This window comes from Eleginops maclovinus, chromosome 7 (genome assembly GCF_036324505.1).
Source record: "Eleginops maclovinus isolate JMC-PN-2008 ecotype Puerto Natales chromosome 7, JC_Emac_rtc_rv5, whole genome shotgun sequence".
NCBI lineage: Eukaryota > Metazoa > Chordata > Actinopteri > Perciformes > Eleginopidae > Eleginops > Eleginops maclovinus.
In genome coordinates this window covers 9,604,090-9,629,336 of record NC_086355.1, presented here as the reverse complement: position 1 = coordinate 9,629,336, position 25,247 = coordinate 9,604,090, and the positions used below count along the sequence as shown (strand labels likewise).

The following is a 25,247-nucleotide window of genomic DNA, read 5'->3' as shown; positions in this document are numbered from 1 at the left end:
AGAAAATACAGTTCATTAAATGTTCTTAACCTTAAGTTTTTCACATTTAAAATTACAGAATATAATTTCTTTGTTTTGCTTGTGTGCCCACATTTTGAAACATTAATTCACCCAATGTGATATATACATTATTGTTACTTACAGTATGTGGGTTATATTTTAAATATCCTTATGTACATGGTTTAAAACACCCACAGTTCCTTCGATATGGGCCAAATGTGAATGCAAGATCCTCTCCCAAAACCAAGTCTTTTGTTTCTGCTGACACAAAGAAGACAAACATCCTCAACAATCATAAATAGGAAGATCGAAAGCCTCTTCTGTGTGCGTATTTACATCTATCTGCTATGGCTAGCCATTGTTTCCACTCTTGTGAGGTCCTTGGAAACTATGTGGTATGTTTCACAAGTTAACCATTAAACATAGCTGGTTTTGTTTTGTAATTATATCTATCTGGTGACTGGCAGACTGCAATGTTGAAGCCGCTGCTTTTATATAGCTTGTTGTGGGGGATCACACTTTTGAATTCTGGAGTGGTATATATGTTTTTGACTTGGAATTAACAGAGGGGCTTTTAAAGTCACTACTAGGAGATGCTCAGCTTTAGTGTTATTAAACATCGATTGCTTTTCTAAAATGAAGACACAAAAAATTGAACTGAGCCTGATGAAGAGGGGAGGTCATGTTTTATTTTAGACTCAGCATTTATTTTCTGCCATTTTTCTGTATGACATTATTTTAGAGTTACCAGAGAGTGAATAAGCATCTTTTGAAAAGATTAAACTGTCTCCAGTGAGGGTCGTATTTAATTTTCCTCTTGGTGTCTTTAAATTCCACCAGCAGTGTGCACGTTATGAATATTTTTCAACCCCTAATGATTTTGAAAAGCCTGTGTAAACAGTGGATTGACTTTCAACAATACCTCCCCAGTACTGTTAAGGTGCTTGATGACATCCTGAAAGCTGATTCTGCTGAATGGCTGGTGTTCCCTGGCCTCATAACAAATGGTTTGCAGGCTAAGTGTTCCCAGTGCTTCTGCAGTGACTGGAACGCGGCGGGATCCTCGCGGTCTGAGACAAGATGCAGACATGTTCTACTTCATCTGCTCTCTGTTCCCCGCTAGCAACTCTGCCAGCTCACCTGGCCTTATTCCCAGATGTTTGGTTTCCAGCAATTAGATGTTTGAATGCTCACCCAGTGTCCCCCTCATCGCTGCAGGAATGCTCTGGTTCTCTTCTAATGACGACTTATTTACGGTTGCATGACACTCAGTAAGAATCTAGCCTTAAGATACTGTGGTGTAGCACGTTTATTCTTTAAGGACTGGCTGTGGTTGTGGGTAGTGTACTGGAAAGTAGTTGTTATTTTTGGCGTGGACGCTCAACTCACTGTGTTCATGCATTTAGCACCTGAACTCCTGTTTAAGTAAAGGCTCTTTTTTATAAAACAGTGGAGAAATAATACTATAAAGGTGCCCAAACCCGTCGCAAAGTTAGACTGTTTCATAATTGTACGTGTTTAGTCAGTTTATTTGAAAGGACTAGGTTAGCTTCGTTAGCTTGCTAGCTTTCAGCAAATCTGTAATAATTTCTGAAGGAATCATTAAATTACATTGCTAAAATAAGCTATTAAAACTTACAAGTTATGTAAGTGTACTGTGACAGATATTTGCTCCAGAGCAGTTAATATCTTACATCGCTTCATTCATTTATTAACTTGTCGATCAGTTCGTTGATTAAGGCGTTTAATAAAAAGGGCCCAGATTCTGAAATGCAAGGATTTGGTGGGATAAGGGTTTTATTGTTATTCAGTGTTGGTAGTACATTACTTTTTCCTGTGAGTACTAAATCTTATAGAACCTTAGATGGTAGCGGTGACTGAAGATTCAGGAAATACTTTCTCCGTAGCTGCAATATAAACCAAGACTTATGGTTAAAGCAACTGTAGTTACAGCGGCATAAACAGCATCTAAAGAAACAAAGCCAATGAGCTACCTGTTTAGCTCTTTAGTTATTTTGCAGTCTTGGATACCTGGAAAACACCCTCGTAAAATGGTTGGCAGCGAGCCTTATGGATATATGAAATGTTTGTATTTTCCAGCTAATGATAAATATAGACATCATGCTTTACTTCTGTGCATTATTATTAACAAACTCAAGTATTGATTGTTCGCTGCAACTAAAAATGTTAACAACTGTATTTCTTTTCATTTTGTTGCCTTGTGTTAGTTTGTGTATTAAATCTGTCAAACACTTTGGGAGTGTTGCTAGGTGCTATTACAGTATTGCAAGTCAGTCAACAACAAATTGACAATATTGGTGCCTCTGAAGAAATTGATCTGATTCATCCCTCAAAAAATGTTTGGTATTTAATATCCACAGTGACTTCCTCATGAATCATCATGTCCGGATGAATATCCGAATCTGAGGATAAAAAGTGAGTGATTCAATTAGTTGGCTTCACTTTGCTGAATCTGGTTACTCATTGTATTGGTGTGTGGTTATTGCATCATGCAGACATCAGCCCACAATACAGTAATCTCTTAAAGGGAACAAATCAAACTGATTGTTTCGCTACAGGCATTATGAACAAACCAGATTGACTATTCAGCAGAGATGATTTATGGCCAGCCTGCCTCCGCACCGACGCCAGTAATGGCTAGTTTCCAGAAATCCTGCCTTGTCACTCACCAACTCACACATTCTCAACTTGACAATCATCCAAAACACCTAGCGCAGCCTGGTGGCTTCCAAGTGTGTGACTATCTAAACAGATCAGGTGTTGAGTGAATCTCTCAGCAATTCAGCAGTTGTTGTTGATGTAATAATTTATACAATCAATAGTAACTGTTTAAAATGTCACTTTTATGTTGCTGAAAATCTTTTACAGGAAGGATATACTGCTAGAGCTGAGTGAGAAAATAGAAAATAGGAAGTGAAAACATGTACACATAGTTTTTACAAAAGTTTGACAATGACACGTTTTCGACCCCGTCATCATTGTGAGTTAATGTCTCCCACATGATTCAAAGTACAGTATATCTGATTAACTTAGTGTATTTCAGTGAGACTAAAATGCTTAACTTAAATAAAGTTATTACCGTAGTTAGTTAAAATGAAACTGTATTTTTGTGCAAAGTAATAGTTTTCTATCTGTAGTGGTAGGATTCGGGTATGGTATGAAAGTAGTAGTGAAAGTATTAGGATGTCACTCAGGGCGTGAAATCACTTATTAAAATGTAATATTAGCGGAGTCAGACCTAACTGCTTAACAGTAGTTCTATCAGACATTACAGAAATAGTGCTGAAATAGTGTTTTTGTTTGGGAACGTTTTCAGCTGCTGACTATTACACATTTGGTAGAAAGTCTTCTCTTATTGTCACTCATTAATGTTTTTAACCACCACGATTTAGGAGCTTTATGTGGGAATGACTCAGAATTGATGACAGTGACCACGAAGGAGCATGTCACTCAGAATAACAGCGTGGTTCATCGCTGTGTTTTTAATCATTTTTGGATAATAATTTAGATCTGTGACAGAGAAATGTTTAATTGTGTGTCTGGCTTTCAGTACAAAGGCAATAGTTATTAGAAGGATTGATTCATTGTTGTTTTTGTCTCGATTTGTTGTTGTTATGAGCAGATGTATCCCTTTAATACATGCTGAACCGTGGAAAAAGCCTTACATAATTCAATGTTTGGAGATCTATGGAGTAGCTTATCTTTAAAATAAGGGAAGGTATCAATACATATCCACTGACTGTAATTTGATACAGGTGCATGCTAATCTTAGCTGACATACATAATGTTTTTATTATACCAGGAGCACATTTCCTCATAAGTCCATCTTACATGTTGCATTACTGAACAATCATTCTGGCAATTCCAGTATTTGCTATAATGTGTAGACAGTAATTGTTCATCAGTACAAAACAATGAGCTATCAAACCCTACAAAGCCTGTATGAATATTTTCAGGATGTGAACAATTGCTCAGACATAAGTGGACAAATATGTACATGTGAGGAATGTGATCATGTGGTGGTGTTGAAAAGGCTTTGGCTTTTATCAATACCCTCTTTTTAAAATGTGTCTTCATAGTGCACATAGCTTCTTGCCAATACCAGATATACTAATGCTTGTTAGTGTCAGATTTCACTTTATTGTTTCTGTACCTGTTTTTGGTTTTTTTTCAGTCATAATCCATCCTGTAGTAGCAAAGTTAACTGGTTTATAGGACGCAAGTGACTCACTTCCCACGCCACACTTCTTCAATAATGCAGTGTGTTGTACAACAGTCTCAGCTGGGTCCTAGCACCTTCCTTACTGATGTGTCTTGAGGAGAAATTGTAATGTTACTTAGCAAATCAGTCAGAAAAATAAGTCTTCCTCTGCCATATCTGTTGTTTTTGTTTTGTTTATGTCAGTTGTTGTTTTAATCAATGCTGCAATTCCAAATAAAGATCATTTAGCTGTGGGGATCTTCCTCCCTTTGTGTGTTTCTGTGGCTGTGTTGAGGTGCTTTCACAGCATTTAAATGAGCGTTTTGCTTCACCGTGAATGAAGAGTTTTTGTCAGCCTCCACTCATCGTGGATGATTAGAGCAAAATGTCTCCCCATCTTGACTGGAGATCGCCACGGCTCCAGATAACATGCCCGGTGATTGAAGGTCGCAATATTTTGAATTCTAATGGGGCTGCAAGATGAATTGCCTGAAATAGACTGTAGACTCTTCCTGCTTCCTCCTCGTGCCCCCCTTGCCTGTCCGCTGTGAAAAGAACCACTGGGAATGGCAAGGCCCGATGATCATAGAATTATTGGATGGTGATTCTAAACCCTTCAAAGAGGAGTTGCTATGGAGATCTCGCTCCAAACTGTGAAATGATTCACCTTTGAAAGGCTGGAGGGCCTGAAAGCTGAACACATCATTGTTCAGGTGGCGGTTGGTTAGGAAATTGCTGGTGCCTGTGCAATCAGCAGCACTATAGTAGTTAAGGATCTAAAAAGGTTTGTTCTCTGAATGATGTGGGACAACAGTGGTGTGCATATGACGGTTCGTTTCAATCAAGGCACTCTCATGCTCCACGGCTTAACAAAATAAACTGAATGGCAGAGGTTAAGCTAATGAAAGGGGGAATTATGATTATTATTTTTATATTTCATAAAAACTGGAAGCTTCAGTTCTGAACTGCACACAGATCAGCTTGTGTGAATGGCTTTCCCATAAATGTTGATTTTTTTCAGGCAGTGATATCTATATGGAGAGATGCACCTTTTTAACGCTCACTTTGCTATAGAGACTGCAGTATACAGTACATTACATATGAATTGGAGGCGTTGTGAGGTACAGATATTCATACTATTGAGCGCTGTGATTTCACTGTGATCTATTTTGAAAGATGGGATCATGTTGAAAACATGAGTGTTTCCCTGAAGGGCACAAACCCACCATTTTCTAGTGTCGAACTGCCTTTTAGCAGCCAATGCATTTGCCATAATTGACATACCCAAAGAAACAGCTGAATATGCCACAAACTCTGTTACAAAAGCAGCATACTACAAATTGCTTTCAATTTCATGTATCCTAAAATGAATATCAAGATGATATTTTCTGAATGAACATAAATACTATTATGTACATTGCCAGTGTCTCTAAGTTGGAAAGACATCCATAATGCACTTCTCCTGACAGACTCATAAAATAGCTTTTACTGCTCTGAATACCAGGAGAATTGCGGCACTGACTTTGCATGAACATTTTAAAAGCAGTGTGAGGAATGCAAGTTCTTTAGATGTGCTCTTACCCATCTTGCATGTGAAAACATGCACAGGAAGTTAGAAGTCAATAAATACTGTAATTTAACTGAATTATGTTGACCACATATCCTCCCAGGTAGCAGCATCAGAGGAAGCAGCTCAATCAGTATTGATCGTGACTTGACTGAGATGACTGCCTTGTCTGTGTTGCTGACAGAAAAGTAATGATACAAACTGGCTCCAGCTCGCTTTGTGTTTTTATGTGTGAAGATTGTACAAACTAGAAGTGATTGCTTATATTTGTATCTGTTTAAGATTCAGTAGAATGTCCTTATTCTACAGTGTTACATTTTACAGTGAGGTTAATGTAAAAAACAATGTCACAGAAATCAATTACTTTTCTTCATTTTTTTTCCCTTTCTAAATGTCTGTCATCCAGTTTTATCTGCTCATGCTCCTCTGCCTGCAGTGCCGCTGTAAGTCCATAATTTTGCAGAGCTTAGCCTGATCCCTAATCAGGCCATTGAACACCACTCACCCTCTGGTGACTAATCCCTTTGTTCTGTCAATAAAGGAGCACCTGTTAACAGTGTCTTCAAAACATACACTATATAAAGTGAAGCAATAAAATTCAAATTGTAAGACAGATATGACTCCTGTAACCAGGCCTTTCCAACCTCTTTCTTCTTTTTTCTGTGTGTTTTAACTGTCTTGCATGTGGCTTTTGTGTGGCGCCGCAGACTCATAAGAGCTGTCTTCACAGAGCCCTACCCAGACCCAGTTGTTAAAGGACTAATTGTGGAGATTGCCCCCTCAGATTTCTCTCCTCTCTTTCACCTCGGGCATTTGTTCTCCGGCTCTAAGCCTTGAATGGGATGGCGGTAAAGTAGATGTGAATGTTAAATTAGGCGAAATTAATTAAAGCAAATTACTTTGGAATATGTGGCAGAGGAGAGTGTCAGCTGATGACTAAATAGTGAGTGATCAGCTGCTCCTGCTCTGTGAAAGCCTCCTTCACATTTTGATTTATCAGCTTTTTATTGGCGATGCATAACAATAGTTAGAAACTGGTGATCATTATTTAAAAGAAGTAATAAATGTGTTACGAAATGATTGTGCTGGTTTTATATTTTTCCACATTTACTGATATAGTCATTTGTCCTGCTTTCATTAACAGTGATTTATTCAGATCCTGAGAACCTGATTCTTCGCTCCTCATTAATATGCACTAAATTGAACCGCAGACTCTTATGAATCTTTACATTTGAAACACAGAACTGTACATCATAATAGTTTATAATATATGTATATTCTTGCACCTAACAAAATGATTACATTGCATTATATTTTCTGAGTTCATGCAGACACAATAGCAAATTTTCATTCCAATCAGTGATGAACAGGGAGCTGGTAAATTGGAGCAGCAAAACAATAATTCCACTGATTAGCCCCTTTCTGTGCGGCGTAAGTGAACTGTTTATACTGTGGAGTACCTCTGCAAGAGGAGAGGAACCAAAACAGCCTGATTAGGCAAAGAGTAATTGGATAAGTTCATTTCACCATGAGGACAACGCACAGGATGACAGCTTGCACAAAAGTCTATAGCTTCTGTCGACTCGCATGAGTAATAAGGACACTGGCATAAGATTTCTTGATTTCTGTCACTTTTGTTGTTTAGATGTGACTGATGAGAGATGCTACATTCTAAAAGCCTTGTAGTTTAGTTTAATCAAGTATGTTTCCCCTGTTAATACAGTAGAAGAACAAAATATATTAGGCTCTGTGTGTGGGAGATCACAAAGGCTTCATATTGATTCTGTTTATAATTTAGTGTCTCTGAAAATACTCAGAGTTTGTCTCAGAGGCAATGGTTCCTTTAGTAAACAAGGCTAAAGTCTGCAGATTTGCTATAAGGTTGTGATTGGATGGTAATCTTAGATTGGAAAAAATGTCAAATTCTCTTGACTCGCTATCCTGTAACTATCCTAACCTTTAACATTTATGGTCCATGACAAACAGAAACCATCTTCTGAGAGTTTTGCCAATTGGGTTACCAACTAGACACAACAGCTGCTAGCAACTCTGTGATGCTGCACTTGCTAACAAAAGCCAAATGCTAACATGATCAAGCTAACATGCTCACAGTGACAAAGCTAACATGCTGGTGTTTAGCAGATCTTGTTGATGGCAACCATTCAATAGTGGTTCACTAATAACTACACATTGTAAACAAATGCAGGCACTAAAGGACAGGGGACTACCAAAGTTATTACAATTCATCCTCTGGGGGCCATGAATGTCTGTACAAAATGTCACGGCAATCCATTGAACAGTTATACCGTAATATTTTAGTCCAAACTAAAGTCTGATATTCCAATCCCTTGAGCCATGAAGCTAACAAACGCTTAACATCATTTCTTGTTAGTGACAGATCTGGCTACCTCTGATGACAACCAAGACATTTATTTTGTAAGCGAAGAGGCATGACTTGCACAGTAGAGCTCTGTAAAGATTTACCTAAATCTCAGATATGCTGTTGCCCAACATGACCACTACACACAGCTGTGCATCATCAATATTTCCAACATGTATCACTGCTAGAACTTGTTGAGAGTTGACGTGACAGCAGCCTGAAGAATTGTGCAGATCACTTCGGTGATGTTATTATCTCACAGGGCTTCACCTGTCAACGGACCTCCGCTGTTCAGGTGTCAAAACATGAATATGGATTGTTTATTCCGTTAAGAGACTTCACCGTGCACATTCCAAACATAGTGTCCTTCGGCATGGCAATACTTAAAGCCAAGTCATCATTCACCTGACTTCCACTTACCTGTTGAATGAGGTGGCATTCCCATTATGCCAAACTTCATGAGTCACTGTTGACTGATTTACAAAACGTGTAAAGCCAAATTCCAGTTCCGAATGTACTACATTTATATAAGCAGTATGTAAATCCAACATTAAGGGGGTCTACAGTAGTGGAGTAATTCTACCTGAGTACAATTTTGAGGTCTTCTAAATACTAGTACGAGTATTTGACTTTCCATACCACATTGTGCTTCTACTACACTATAGGCCAGAGGGTGTATATACTTTTTCTCCACCACATTAATTTGACAGTTGTTTCACAGATTGAGGTTTGGAAAACAACACAGGATGAGATTCAACAATGTGATCAAATGTTGAGATTGAATACATAATAACTATGTAACATTCCTGCATCTACAAACCACCAATCGTATCTCATATCATTTGTTGAGTTGTGTTTATTATACCGTTTGCAACAATTTTCAAACCTTGAGAAATCTGTCATTTTATTTTCATTTGTTGATGTAAAGGCAACTCAAACACTATGCGTTAACATTGTTGTTATCTGCAACATTTTTACATTACACTTTATAGGTATTGGTTGTTTTAAACCATATATTTTACCCATCTCGCTCAAAGAAAAAACCTGACCATACATTAGGAGAAGCCAAACAGCTTTTGAGTTACACTGAAATTTAAAGTGAAACCTCTGAAGATAATTTGGAGCCAGGTAAAAACCTCCTTTTAAATAATAAATGAATCCTAATCCTAGAGAAGCTGACTTCAACGACGGCAATGTCACCATCAAAATCTATCTTTTCTTATGGTTGTCATTAAAACCAAAACAAAACATTGCTCATTGTGTGTTTGAATTACATTTTTAATGCAGGAACTTTATTGATAATTGTATAAACTAATATGCTAATCTCCCTTTTATTTGAATACAATATGATGTGCAATAATTGTTTGGGTTGTAAATAAACATTGCAGTCCACTAAAGTTGCCCTTGGTGATGTTAAAAGCTGTCACTCTCATGTGACAGATGTATACAACCCCCCCCCCCCTTCCCCCTCCCTCTGCTGGAGAATCAGGAGTCCTGAGAGCTGCTAAATGGTCTGCTTCAGAGCCTCATTACCTAATCACCAGCACAGCCAAGACGGCTAAGACGCAAATGATTAGGGAAGACTGTCATCTGCCATCTATAAATGTTGACGTTTTTCTCCTAAATCAAACTGACTTTTGTTTATTTTTATTTGTTTTAACTTAATGGCTAATAGTTTTAAGACAGAAGGGTAAAATATGCATGACCAGACACTCAGCACTTCATGCAGATTGACACACAAGCCTGTTTTGCTGCACTTAAAGCCACTTTTAATGGAACTTACTGTGACACTGTAAGCTGGTTTCTTACAGCTCTGACACTTTCACAGGACAAAAAAGGATGTAATATATTCTTAAGTATTTTATTGTATTTGTTATGACTTTCCTGTGACTCCCACTGTGCTTGTTCATGTAGATGTTTATTTTTTTCCCATATTCTCTGCAAATAGCTAATGATTTTTGTGGCAAAATCAAACCGCTGTTACACATTCGATCTCATTAAGTCAATGTCATTGATCTAGTGGCTCTGACTCTGTTGCTTCTATAAGTGTTCACGTAAAGCGGTGTTGTTGCTGCTAAAAAACATAATTCTATACTTATGCTCTCTCTGTGTTTGTGTCCTTTCTCTGCAGGTGCTTTTGAGGATGAGGATATCATCCATGTTGAGGGAACAGTGGACCCAGTGAGGGATATGGAGATCATCCACGAGGAGCTAAGGCTGAAAGATGAGGAGATGATCGGTCCTATTATTGACAAGCTGGAGAAGGTGGCCATTAGAGGCGGTGACAAGAAACTCAAACCAGAATATGTGAGTCAATGTCCCAGCAGGCCCTTTGCTCCCCCTCACAGCAAGGCACAAATAATAACCCTCCCACACACATGGCCAAGAAAAAAAAAAGTATGTTTTTTTTAATCTCCCTCCAATAGGTCTCACCCCTCCCCCTGCCCCATTTTTCCCTTTCTGCGATTGAAAGTGATCAGGGGTCAGGGGTTTTCTGCTGTAGAAATCATTAATAGAGAGTTACTTATTCAGCTGCTGACCCTGGGTCACAGCACCGGGCTAATGAAAGTGTTTCCACACAGCTCTTTTCATCTTAAGTAATACTCAAATCATGGCACCGCTCTTGCTCATGCTTATACACCTACAGCAGCTCAGGAAATTGTATAAGGCCATACAGTGGGTGACATATATACCAATACCTGGCTATGAATACCATAAATGTTTAGAATATTCTTTGACAGCAAATTCCTCGGTTATATACAGAGAGTTTCAGGGCCAATACAGTGTAAGATCAGGAAAAAATATCACATCCTGGATCAAAATGTATGTGGATGCACACGCATTCAGATGGTGGTATTGTTAAGGTAATGAGGCTGAGCTGACAGTGTTAGCAATGATTTGGTTGTAAATGTCTCATGATGCACTTCTATCCTCGGAGCAGGATAGGATGGGCTAAACACGCGAGGGGATCTGGCCTTTCACTCAGAGCGGCATGCCCAATTTCAGGCCCCGGCACACCGAGGCTCTGACCACTCATTACACTAACGAGAGGGGCTTTTTCACCTGCTGCAGAGGCCCCGTGTCTGGTTGGTTCCCCTCAGACTAAACCCCCCCCCCCCCTTACAGCCAACAGCACTTCCCCACACCCCTGTAGCCACACAGACAGGAGCCATTCAGGCTAGGCAGGTGGCCGCTTACGCACATAATTGCTAACAATTTTAGGCAATGAATAAAAATGATACATTACTTGTCAAAGGTTGTGCACACGTCGGCAAGTGAAATCTATAGAAAACCTCTTTAGACGGCAAAGAATGGTGCTTATCAAAGGCTGCAAGCTTTTAGATGGGAGGGATTGTATGATTGTCTCACAGGCTGCGTCTGGCGTTTGACACGCTCAGTTGTGCACAGACATATATACATGTTTATGTAAGCATCTATATGCAGAACATGTGGATGAAAGAAATGTACAGTATAAATGAAACAATAGTGTTTGTACTCTCTTCTGTACAGCCACAGCATGCTTAGATATAAATGGGAAATTCTGAGAAGATGGTGATTACTTTAAGACTCCTTAAATTTGTTCTATTTACCAAGTAATCTGCAAGACCTTTGAAATAAGATCTAATTTCAGTTTCCCATAAGCTACAGGTATTTTTGTGGCCAGTATTTTCATGAGCAGGAACTGCTTTTATTCCACTGAATTTACAATGTAAAAAATAGCATTTGTATATCTGCTCGTCACGATTTAATGCAAAAAACTTACCATTCACATTTATAAAGCCAGTTCAGTGGACATGCAGTTTTTTTCTAAATCTGTTTTTTAAAACTTATATTTCCACATGTATACCTCTCAGAGGCAGCAAGGTAAGTAATCATTACTATCAATTAAAACAAATATTAAAATAATATACAATTCTTATGTAATTGTAATAAAACCAAACAAATCTCCATGTTTCAAATCATAAAAATTAAGGTATTTAAAAAAGCTTAATTCAGAGAAATTTTGGCAGTTTCATTCATTCCCTTTATATTTTTACTGCTTAATAGTAACACTTGAACTATCTGCTGTATATTTTATTATCTAACTTTGCAGTATAGTATAATACTCTGTGTCCGAGCTCATGTACATTTTTGGTGAATTTGTATTTAATTCCTGCTCTAACAGCATGCTAAGAAAAGATAATACACACAAGAGGTAAATGTTTAATATTTAAACGTAAAAGTACATCAGCCAGTGATAGAATACTGTTTCATCAATTGGCTAAATTAATTTAGAAAATGACTGTGAAGATTTTATAGGTTTGCCTCTTCATACACGTACTGCGGCAGCACTCACTTGAAGATAAAAAGAGATTTTGTAAGAAAAAACAACCAAATCAGAATTTTTTGAATTTATTGTAAAATAGTATATTATAGTTCGACTGTGTTGTCTGGATAAGAAAGTGACTGAATATTTCATCGTGAGTTCAGATGAATGTGTGTGCACGCAGCAGCGCAGGGCTCATATGTATGCATTGTTATAAAGATTTAAATGCATTCTGCCTGTGCTGTGTTTACAAGCACATTGTTTCATTGCTTTTGTCCGTGTGAATCCTCAAAATCCCTATCCTTACAAAACAATAATAAGAAGCCGGCCCACCAGCGGCGCTTCATGGTGGCAGGCATATGTGTTTGACCCCTGTGGGACCTATATGCCTTTTATTAACACCTGCCTGTTAGAGCAGCGCTGCACGGCGGCTGCGAGCTGATGAGGGAAACCTGGAGCGGGTTCAGCCTGTGTCACTGGCCGTTTGCTGTTTCCATTTCACAGATGATTAATCTCTCTGTGAAGACTTGGGACGGCGCGGGCGGAGTGTATGCAGCTCTTCCTGCGCTCTCTCCCGCTGGCTGCACTCTGGCTGCCTGACTAAAAGGCCTTTAGAATTCCTGTGGAGAGAGATGTGCAGAGAGTGAATGCAGCTGGCTGGGGGTCAGTGTGTGGAGCTTTTTCTGCCATTGTGTAATTGAGGCTCTGGCAGGATTTTTTCCTCAGTTCTTTCAAAAGGGAGTATGATTGTGAAGTGCTGCAAGGGTTTGGGGAGGGAAAAGGAGGTAGGGGGAGTGTTGCAGGGGGTGGGGGAGTTTTTATATGAAGGGGGAGGTCAAGTTGACAGGAACAAAAAGAATGTGTTCCGCTAATTTCTTTGGGGCTGGATCAACAATAATAGGCTCAATTTCTTTATTACAAATTTTATAACTACCTCCCTCCCATTTTCCCACCCTTTTCCGCTTCCAGATCCTGTCAAGACCCAGACTTGCCTGTGGTCTCAGCCCACAAGTACTTGAGTAATGAATGTGGCATACATAGCTGAAAATGCTCAATATTTTCTCCTGAAGAAACAGTGAATAATTAGTTCTGTATCTCACTAGTGCTTATTCAGTATGACTGCGTTCTGCTAAGTGCCTGAGGAAGGACTAATAATTCACACCTAACTAACCAAGTTCCAATTAGTTCCCCGCTCTTTCCAATTTAGTCTTCTCTCTCTTTCCTTTTCATTAAACAGTCCCGAAGGAATTTTGATGTTCAAAACTGTGACTCTAAGCGAGACACCCCAGAAGGCATTTTGTCATGATTTAAAGGAGGGAAGGGGGTCTCGTGCATGCCATCCCTGTCAAAGCCAGGCCACTGCTGCTTGAATACGAGCACAGCCATTGTTCATTTTGGCATCAGGATGCCATGCATTTAGGAAATAATTACCCCATACCCTGCTGGGTTTATATTCTTTTTCATCTCCTTTAATGGCTTCTTGTTCATTCTCTTTTAACCCCAAACAGGACGTTATGTGCAAAATCAAGAGCTGGGTTATAAATGAACAGAAACACGTCCGCTACTATCACGATTGGAACGACAAGGAGGTAAGCCTTTGATGTTGCAAATGTATTATTGTGATTTATCTTGATAATCTTTTCATCTGACCTAAAACAGTAAAACTGCTGTTTCTTCCTCCTTCCTTTTTCCTCAAAATCAAAGCTAATATTATTCACGGTCTTTTGTTGATTTTATTTTGACATTACTTTTGTACAAGCTAAGGACATCTGGCCAAGTCGATCATAATTTAGTGGCTTTAAAGTCGCTCCCCACAGTGCCTATAAACCAGACCCTGATTTGATTTGGCTTCTCTTATCACTGTCTGTGCTGTCCTCAAAGGCTGCTTTGGGAATTTTGGATTCTCAGAACTTGTCCTGTCTGTCTTTGCACAGATCGAAGTGTTGAACAAATACTTGTTTTTGACATCCAAACCAATGATTTACCTCGTTAACCTCTCTGAGAAAGACTACAGCAGGAGAAAGAACAAATGGTAAGTGCTTGGAAGAAAGGCGGGAGCTTATGCACTTAATAATCATCACCTAAGAGCTTTTGTACGACTTATGTACAGAGTTACATTGATTTCTAATGCATGCGTCTGCATATATATGAACTGGAGTGTGAGAAGTGTGTGTGTGTGTGTGTGTGTGTGTGTGTGTGTGTGTGTGTGTGTGTGTGTGTGTGTGTGTGTGTGTGTGTGTGTGTGTGTGTGTGTGTGTGTGTGTGTGTGTGTGTGTGTGTGTGTGTGTGAGTTACCCTCGCTGATCTACTGACTGCGGTCTCCTGCTGACAGAAACGGTCATATCTGTGTGAGAGGATCTGCCTGGAGGTGGCACTAAGTGTGCCATAACACAACATCCAACTCTGCAACCCTAACCACACAATGCACTTCCTTAACAAAAACTAGCATATGTTCCCCATTTTTTGTCAATTTGACATATCATATGAAGGCTTTAAATGACAAACACAAACAAACGTGGTTACATTCAAAGCCAAACACATAATTAATGTTGTGTGAAGAGAGACAATACATCATAAGGGTTATACTCTTTGAATAGTTTTCTATCTATAACTTTTCTTATCACATGTAGTTTTAAAAAGTGTTATTTTACAGCCAGGAAACTCGCTGAATTACAATGAAAACACAATGACCTAACATATGCTTTTAACACTACCTGGGATTTGCTCTTGTTTCTCTTCAGATGCAACACCCTTGATATTTGAAACTTACTGAAGATGACCTTTTAATACAATAACTAAACTTCTTTGCTGTGTTTTAAGCTCTGTCCTCTCTACAACACTTTTTAATGTTGTCAATTGACCACAGTGAGAGCAGATCTTGAAGGCTGTTGTTAGACATCCATTATATCTGAAAGGGCTACTTTTCCACACTCCGGCCGTTTTGTCAATAGCACCAACTTGTGGATTGTTATCGCACTTTTCCAATTGCCCTCTAGGCTTGTGGTGTCAGTTCATACAACATTTATTTTTTGTGTTTGCTTGGCAGCGTTTTATTACAAGGGAAGTTGTTTACCTATGACTGTTTGTGAGAATGTGTCGACATGAAAGTATGAGTGTTAGACAGAAGGAGGGGGAGGAGACATCGTAAATCAAATGATTCATGGCATGTGGAACACCCGTCATCGGTAGGAAGCGTTTTTTTTTTCATGTTGCGTGTGTGTTTCAACTGTGTGAAACACAATAAATCTTAGAGCATTTTAAACAGCCAAACAGTAGTGCTCAGGTGTCCTCAGGGCGCCACGATGAACAATGCCGACATCAAAGTGTTGATGTTTGACAAGTGATGAGTCACTTCCCTTGTCCAGAGAGCAGCTCACACCTGTATGGAGATGATTACAGGTAGATCGAGCTGGCCCTAATTGTACAATAAATGCTGCTCTCAGCCCTAATGGCAGCTAGTCTACAGCAGAGACGCCAGACTGCCATTTGGCTGTCGCCATGCTCCCGTGTTTTTCCACCAGCACAGTTGAGATGATGATACGGTTAAGGACTATTCAAAGCAAACAGAAAGACAAATTGCAGTCTCAGCTTTAATGTGAGAGGGAAAAGAGGGTGAATCCTAGAATGAGGCAAATAAGCCAATCTCATCTGGGTCTCTCAGGATATCCATTCAAGCCATTTCACAGGTTCAGTTTTTTTAAGTACTGTTTAAATTCTAGGTGTTTTGTTCAGTAAATGCTGCCACTCAGGCTTTAGGTTTATGTTATTTATTTCAGCATAACAAACATTATTTCATGAGTTTAATGTATGTGGATTAATCTATTTAATATTACAGACACTCAATTGCAGTTTGTTACAAAAGTGATTATTGCAGTAGCTTTTGTCTCTCGTGGGAGGTTACAGCAGTTATATCAAACGTGTTGAGCCTTGCAAAAACAGTCCATTGTTAGCCAAGATCATCCTGTTTGGAGTATGGGAATCACATACCAGGCTGCCCTTGTTTAGACAAGAATACACAGTATTAGCTTTAGCGAGCCATCATTAATGGAGGGATCAGACGAGGAGCAAGGCCTCCTTTCATCCCCAGGTTCTCTGCTGGAGACAGTACATCATTTACTGTTGAGAGGAGCACATGGCTCCAATCCTATACAGTGTATGTGTATGTGTATGTGTATGTGTATGTGTATGTGTATGTGTATGTGTATGTGTATGTGTATGTGTATGTGTATGTGTATGTGTATGTGTATGAGAATGCGTACATGTGCATGTTTGAAGTCTGTTTCAGAGGCGACTCCATGCTCATTTGGATGCTAGCGTAATTGCGGTGTGGAGATCAAAGGCTCGCAGGCCGAGTGATGTTCCCGAGGAGACTTTACCACACAGCCCTCTCCTCTGTGCAGAGGGGGCCGCCTGCTGCTCACCGCTCCCCTCTCCCCTCTAACCATGCACAGCCCCCTGCACATCCCCGCTCGTAAAAAATGATTAAGGCCGCATTTGTCATGTGTTTATGACTGAGAGGCATTGCGTGATAGGGAATGGCATCTACAAGAGTCTATCAAGAGGCTTTCTCCTCTTTCCTCGGCGTCAGTGAGCTGCCTGGAAGACTTTTCCTCTGTGCCACATGCCGTAGTTGGTGTGTTAGAGAGGGTCATTAGAGCACTGTTGATGATGTGGTGGCTGCAGTCTGCCCAGTGTTACTGTGTTTTCACATGTCAGTTAAGTTATTGTTTATTTTACAAGCATGTGGCCTCGCATCTTTATTCATCTTTATTTATTTTAATAGCTTTGATATCAGACATTTATTCAATCCTCCTCAGAGAACTAAGAGCAGTCTTATTTTGAAATGGTAAAAAGCTGAATTGAGAATACTCCAGGAAAGCTTCGATGTTTTTCTTTCCTGTCATTTTTTTGTTCTTCTTTGGGACAATGTGCATTAAAGTAAATTGATGCCTCTTAAGTAGATGAGTTGACCTTTAAGGAAACCAGCAAGTGTGACCTGTCTGTGAGTGCCTCTGCCGTGTGTTTCCTGGTGAGTGTAAGAACTGCAGGGTACCATTGCTCTGCTTTTATTAACTGTGTGTGTGTGTGTGTGTGTGTGTGTGTGTGTGTGTGTGTGTGTGTGTGTGTGTGTGTGTGTGTGTGTGTGTGTGTGTGTGTGTGTGTGTGTGTGTGTGTGTGTGTGTGTGTGTGTGTGTGTGTGTGTCTGTGTGTCTGTGTGTGTGTGTGTGTCTGTGTGTCTGTGTGTCTGTGTGTCTGTGTGTCTGTGTGTCTGTGTCTGTGTCTGTGTCTGTGTGTCTGTGTGTCTGTGTGTCTGTGTGTCTGTGTGTCTGTGTCTGTGTGTCTGTGTGTGCTTCCATGCGTGTGTGAGGGTAGTAAGAGTATGTGCACGTGATTTGGTTCTAAATGTGTGTTACATTAGGTACTCTGTCTTTATGTTTGGGAAACCACAACTGAACTAGTTACATACCACAGCTGCTCTTCCAGGCAGCCTTTTTAATCATGTTTTTTTTTACCTGCAACATTAAATCCCCACGCGATATATGTCTGGAATAAATATATGCCTATGCTCTCATCAGCCATTTCCAACTAAAATGTTGAGAAGACAACTTGCGTCTCAGCACTTCAGGAGACTTGTGTTCAATTGTGTTTGTCCGGTTTGATCACAGCACCTTTGGATGCCATTAAGAAAGACAGAGACGGTCTTAACCCCTGTCTACCTATTATAAGTCAAAGGATATGGTTGGAGACACCGTTGCTTACTTTAAGCTAATCCAACCTCAGTCTAAGAAGGAGAAGAAATTGTCTTTGTTAAGTCTGATAGTTGGCCTGTACAGGAGCTTTGACAATTAAAGTAAAGGAAGGCCTGACAGCATGTCAGAGCTCATACCTATTTCTTCTCAAGCCTTATCCAAACAGATCATGTGGTAAATAGATCCTTCATTTACTCAGCTTAAGAGTTGCGTTGTATTTTGTTATATGCAATTTTTGGTATTAAAGAAGCCGAGCAATAAGTGAAACATGCTTTTTCCTTTTTCATGTGATCATTTTGACACACAGCCAGCCTTTCTGAGTATCTGTCAAAATTCAGAGACTGAAGAAAAACTGAGATGAGGGGAGACTATTATGATTCACTGAAAGCCACTCCATGAAAGCAGTCACTGCAGCCCACTTCAGCTACTCCAAACCATAATTCCCATAAACACAACTGAAACTTTATTGAGTGCAAAACCACTGGCTCCATCCAAGTTTTTAGGAGCTACTATCTGGGGAGTTAGAGTTCCCTTTTCAAAGCCACAAGGGAGATATGCGATCACTTGCTCCTTTATTTTGTGCACTGCCGTCCACTCTCTCCTCATTCAGTGTGGGAAACACTTTCCCATGGTGAGATGTGTACCCTGCCCACAGTCAATCCTAATGGATGCCTTTAGCTAGCTTTCAATGAGAGAAAACAAGAGGAGAGGCTGTGTTGTAAAACTGGAACAGATGGTACTAATAGAGTCCTGTCGGTCCAGTAAGCCTGGTTATTGACTGTCCCTAGTCCAGGTAATGAAAGGACACTGTTGACATGTCACATGTCACCCCGTTGTCTTTGTTGTGGCCTGGTGGTGAAGACTCTGTGGTTGTACCTAATGAGACAGACCCTAAACTTGAGAACAAAAGAGACCAGCGAAGCTATTGCTGTTTCTCGCAGTTCATAATATATGTATGCACCTCTGTAGAAGCACACCATGCTTGCTTTGCTTTCTTCTGAAGGCGCCCTGGGAATAGTTCCCCTGCAAAGCCAAAGTTTGGTATTGCAAACATAAAAAGAAATGTCTGCTAGTTTTCAAGTCTGTCTAATGATTGCTTTGGCTTTTCGAGCTGTGCTTTTTATTATCTTAGCGATAAGGTTAAGCCCGAACACACATGCCGCAGTGAGTTGCCTGCAGCTTCGGCATCTCTAATGAGACAAATAAATGAATTTAGTGTTGCCACATACAGCTCCTAAATGCTTATTATCAGGATTATTGTTGAACTGTTATGAATAAGAGAGGGAAAAAGAAGATGCAGGATTGGAAGGGGACATGATTGGCTGATGTTACATATGTCCTTGATTACCTTCCTTCTGCTTTTATTCTAATAAGTGGCATTCTTTGTACTCCCTAGGACAGCTAGACAGTCTGACACACGATGAGAATAAATATTGCATGTGGTAGACATTAAGCTGTCATCCTGGTGAAAAAAACAGAAGAGATGGAGAAATCCGTGTGGTGTTCTTCGGCGCTACACTTTGCCTGCTCTTGTCACAATTGTCACATCTTGATGACTCCCCCTACTCTACCCCAGCCCCCTTATTTTCTCTCGCCCAGTCAACTGCCTTGAATGACAGCATGGATACCCCATATAGAGAATTATTTTGGGTGATGTATAATGTGCCATAGCTTTGATAATGTCTCCTCAACAACCGTCGTAAAGACAAAATTGGGAAACATGTTTTTTTAGGGGTTTTATCTATCACGTGCGAACATTTAAAGTCCCAAGATGCATCTTTAAAACATTTAATGGGTGCAGTTATCAAAGAAAAAGTTGTTCAAAAAAGCTTGTTACCAGCATACCCTCGAGGTTTGTTTCAGATATGATGTGCGATGATGCTCTTAATTAAAGCTGCTCCCATTGTGCCTGAGCTGGGTTCTGTTTCCTCCAGCCTCTGATTGCTTTGAAGGCTGAAAGAAGTTCACAATATTGGAGATAGTATGTGTGCATGTGTGTGTGCGTGTGTGTGTGTCAGATCTCCTTCCTTCTCAGAGACTGATGTGCAATGCCTTTTTCCATCCGGCCATGGCCACAGGGAGCAGAGAGTGTCTGCACTCTTGTCGCTCAGAAGCCCACCACTGGGAGGATGAAAAGCTTCCCACAGAGCCCCTGACTTCCCAGCCTCAAACGCCACCATGAGCTCATACCTCTCATATCTGTCTCCCTTCATAGAGGAAGGAAAGAGGAGGCGGTTTGTATGTGCTGTATGCTGCAGCATCCTAACCCTCTGAGATGCTGTTCCCTGCAACCTGGGACCATCAAAACACAGTCCCCAGGTTCATTACTTGATGAGTCCGAACCTGGCGTGTAAGCCGGCAGCTGCCAAGATTTGGGAAGCTGCTCAGTAATATGTTGGTATTTGACCTGTGTGCTGAGGTACCATTGCAGTAACACCTTGCCAGTATTCCCAAGTTATTTAGGACCGCCTGCCCGATCCCTTCCCCGCTCCCCAGGTTGGGTGTGTCAGTGATGAAGCTGTAGTGGATGCAGGTAGTGGATTACTCTTCAGGTCTGTCAGCATTCAATTGCATCTAAAAGGAGCACTCAAACTGGAGATGATGGCCCACCTTTTACAGGCTTAACTGGCTAAGCACTCCTAATAAAGCCAACCTGTATGAATGCATGTCAGACGCAGGCCCAGGTTATTGTCTCAGGTAGCTGCCCCTGTACTTTAGAAACTCCCATTGTTTTCTCCGCCTGAGCCATTTAAGCAGATCAAAGCTCTGACAAAGCCCAGGGAAGCCCCGGGCATGCGGAAACACAGGAATTATCCCCCCCCCCCAGGATTCCCACACAAAACGACAAATAGACTAACCCCAGAGGGTGGCCCCCTGTGGGACATCTCCATTCACAGGCAGCCTGTTGTGGAAGCACCAATTGTTTTTTTTCTTCTCTCATTTCACAATATGTTGTGCTTTAAATTGGATGCATTGTAAATACAGCAAGCATCAAATCTAAAGCTTAGAACAAATAACACAGCATATAGACAAACAGGTATTCACTCATACTGATTGTTTTTATCAGTTAACATAAACCAAAACATTATAATAATTGCATATTATGTTTTAGATTTGTAAGAGTTTGATAATGGAACTATTTTCCTCCTTGAATCGAGAGCAGCGGGAGGAGCACAAACATGGCTTGTTCCTTAGCTTTGTTTGAGCCTTCAAGCTGGTGAATGATTAGCAGAAATAATGTCCCTGTCACCCTTAATCACATTAAAACGTGGTTAACATTTAATTTTTCCCACTTGATATGCAAAAATTTCCACTTGATTTGCAGCAAAGGCCATTGGAATTCCATTATAAAAAGAATAAAAATTTCAGGCATCATTTGTTCAGAGAGGGATATCAGGACCAGAAAGTGCTGAATCTTTCTATTAACCGAGCAGTGAGAGATGGCACTCAAGACACAGACCCTCACACACCCTCACACCCTCACACACACACACACACACACACACACACACACACACACACACACACACACACACACACACACACACACACACACAGTCTCGTTCACTGGATTTTTGTGTCGCTCATGTTAAATTATTTTTTTATATTTTACTAGGACAAATATTGTATCTGTATTTTTCGTTTATGGATCATACAGAATCCACATATAGTGTATTTCACATTTTCCCTTAAATGATGTGGATCTTTCTTAAGCAGAAACTTGTACATATTTTAGATTAGGCTATACTTTACATACAATAGCCTGCACTCTATAGGCTATATTTTCTGCTATATTTTTGATAAGCAAACGTTTGTTCACAGCATGGTTGTGATGGTCATGGTTTCTGAGGTGTGTTGATTCTCTTAGTTGTAGTATGTCATTTGAATAGATGATTATGGTTTGGTCTTTTCGTACTACTTTAAAGTGTTTTTGTTTCTTTGTTTGTTTACTTCTTTGTTAGGACCCCTCAAAAGTCAGATAGTTCCTCTCAAAAAGTTTATCCTCATGAATAAACAACAACGAAATACATAATGTCAGCATTACAAATATGAGGAGGAGATACTGAAACTATGCCACTGAGCAAGTGCACAGAGTCCTTGATGTATAGAAAGGATGATTCTCATCAACATCTATATTTCTCTGAGATACAGATTTACATGGAGACCTTTATGACTCAGAATTTCATGAAGACTGAAAGATGAGATAAAATCTTCAGCATGTTTTACATAAACATTTCCCCGATTTACAATTCATCATACAATTTCACACAAATAATTGGAAAGGACATAAATACAAATTGCAAAGTGGCATGGGCAGACAGCGGGGAAGTTGACAGAATCTGTTTTGGGAGCCGTGTTGACGGAGCATCAAAGCTCTTAATTGACAGTGCTTTGTTTCTGGAGTTGAGGGAAGGGGGAGTTTCGTGTTCCTGTGGCAAGGTGTTTGTCTGGTCCTGTGTCACTCAGTGCAAGGACCCAGAGGCCCCCATGCTCATTTGCAGCTCACGTTCTCCGTCTCGGCTTCACATTATTAAAATCATCCCTCAGCCTTCTACCAAGAGCCTCTTTGTTACTTGGCTGGCTTGGCTCAGCTCTGTCAAGTCTTCACCAATTACAGTCTCAGGTACAATGGTCTATTCAAAGGATCACAGCCCTTGACTGGTGTGGAGAGAGTGATTTGTGAATCATTATTCAGCCGCCTGTAGAGTACGCAATACCTGAGGAATGCAAATAACGTGCCACCAAATAGACAGCTGTGCGGCAAAAAGTGACAAACTACAGCTGTTATTATCTCAGATTGGATTTTTTCCCCTCTTGGAGCGCCCGCCATCTCTTGTCTTCAGCTTTTTGGGCTTTGACTGTGTCTTATTTTTCTGTCCTTTATTGGGGAGACATTGGCGACTACCTCATTGCGGTGGCAGTCAAACGTCAGCTCCACACCGAACAGGGAAATATTAGGTTACGGTTCTTAATAGATGTGCATCCGAACAGACAAAGTGGCATATGAGGCATTTCAAAATGTACCCTGTAGTGTTATTTTATCATGTTGGGAAAAACATCCAATCAAAACAAAACTGTGCTCTCCCTGCGCCCGTTACCCTGTCATATATTGTATATTGATAATCATTATGTAGCAGCACTGATATGGTGTAGGTGATAAAGCGGTGACATTGTTATTGGAATAGATGTGGTATTGAGGTGGTCGGGTTCCTCCCAGTCTTTGATTCCTATGGGCTTTAAACAGGAAACTAGGATTACAGATAATGACAGGGACCCCTTTAGAATCAATCCAGCCTAGGAGCTGTGTCGGGGCCGCCGTGTGAAAATGGATTTGTGTGATGCTGTTCTTTGAGACCTGTACAATCCCAGCCTGAGAGCTTGTGGGGCTAATCTCATAATTGCCCTAACCCCCTTGTATTGTTCTGACTGAGAGTGACCATTAAGTGTGGGGATATCTTTGTCATGCAATGTCAGGTGTCCTGCTGGACTGGGAGACAAAAAGAGAGAAAAACATCAGGTGGTAAAGAGAACCACAAAGACATTTATGGGTAAGGAGACACTTTGCGGTTGGTTTTTCTACGCCTTCTTTGCTCTACGGTACAGGGTCAGTAGGGGTCTATTTGTCAAATGAAGTAAACGCTTTGTGGTGTTTGAAGTAAATATTCTCAAACACAGTCCTTGTAGGTACTTGTACTTGAGAATTTCCATTATGTGCTACTTTACTGTATGTGTCTACTTTATACGTTACAGAGGGAAATGTTGGCCTTTTTAACTTATTTTCCACATTTGATCAGCCTCTTAAATCTTATTCATATACCACCGGTGCAGTAAGAATATTCCAATTCCATTTCAAAACATATCAACTTTGCACATTTTTAAGCGATTGGCTTAACTGTCTCTTTAAAATGTTTTCAAGAAATTGATTTTAATTTAAAACAGATTGATTTTTTTTATTTTTTTACTGCATTAGAAAGGTCCATTTATGAGTACCATCATGGGTATTATTATTAAATCTAAATCTGTGGATCTATGCTCTTTAGTGTGAGCACATGCCAAGTCGAGAAATACATCAATATCGGAAAAAAATGCCACCATTGAAGTGCAGTCGCCAGAAAACACTTATATATTCAGCTGCTCTCATGAATATGCATACAGCAGCAGATAACAAACACTTTATTGTGAATCAAGTCGTTTTGTGTCTGCTGATTTTTTAACCAGGCTGGTGAAAATCAAGGAGTGGGTGGACAGTCATGACCCCGGAGCCTTGGTCATCCCCTTCAGCGGCAGCCTGGAGAGCCAGCTCCAAGACATGAGTGAAGAGGAGAAGCAGAAGCACTGCACCGAGCACAAGACGCTGAGGTTAATTAGCATTCAGTCTCCCCACACTTTATTATCAGCTGTGTCCTCCATGCACTCCTTTAATTGCATGTGCTGATAGAATAATAAATGGCAGAGTAATTACCATTATAAAGCAAAGGATCCCTCTTCTTACTGAACAACTCAGTCAAAGGGTTTTCCTCTAAATTAAGTTTTTAACTGTCATCTGTCATCTGTAGGTATAATTATAACTTGGCCATTTTGGGTTTATTGTTCTCGTGTGAAAACCTCTATGGAGAGAAAAATTGTGACAGCAGATGTTTTTTTTTCTCTTGGTGCAGAGCAAGGCGCCGGGTTGAATTCTTAAAATGCTAAATGAGTCTACAAGCTTTCTAATTAATCAAAGAAACCATTGGAGAGTTGAATGTCTTATGTGAGACGAAGTGACCCATCTTATTCACTTAATGAGTTTATACTGGAATGAATGGGGCCTTGCCACTGAAGTGAACTTTGTATAGGCATCAGTGGCAATAAATAATACTTAAACAGTTCAGACCCCTCGATTTAAACTGAAATTTCTCTCCACCAGTGCCCTGAGCAAGATCATCAAGGCAGGTTACGCAGCCCTGCTGCTGGAGTACTTCTTCACCGCTGGACCAGATGAGGTCCGTGCATGGACCATTCGGGTAAGAGCCGGCTGCCTG

General features: G+C 40.2%; 1 protein-coding gene across 1 annotated transcript in view; it reads left to right on the top strand.

The window, feature by feature from the left end:
• LOC134866874 (obg-like ATPase 1) overlaps nucleotides 1-25,247 on the top strand; it is a 37,732-nt gene that overhangs the window by 6,668 nt on the left and 5,817 nt on the right. Inside the window, exons 5-9 of the mRNA XM_063887062.1 lie at nucleotides 10,301-10,476; nucleotides 13,984-14,064; nucleotides 14,410-14,507; nucleotides 24,445-24,585; nucleotides 25,133-25,229. Coding sequence (XP_063743132.1) covers nucleotides 10,301-10,476; nucleotides 13,984-14,064; nucleotides 14,410-14,507; nucleotides 24,445-24,585; nucleotides 25,133-25,229 — 593 coding nt within the window. The remainder of the gene's footprint in view (nucleotides 1-10,300; nucleotides 10,477-13,983; nucleotides 14,065-14,409; nucleotides 14,508-24,444; nucleotides 24,586-25,132; nucleotides 25,230-25,247) is intronic.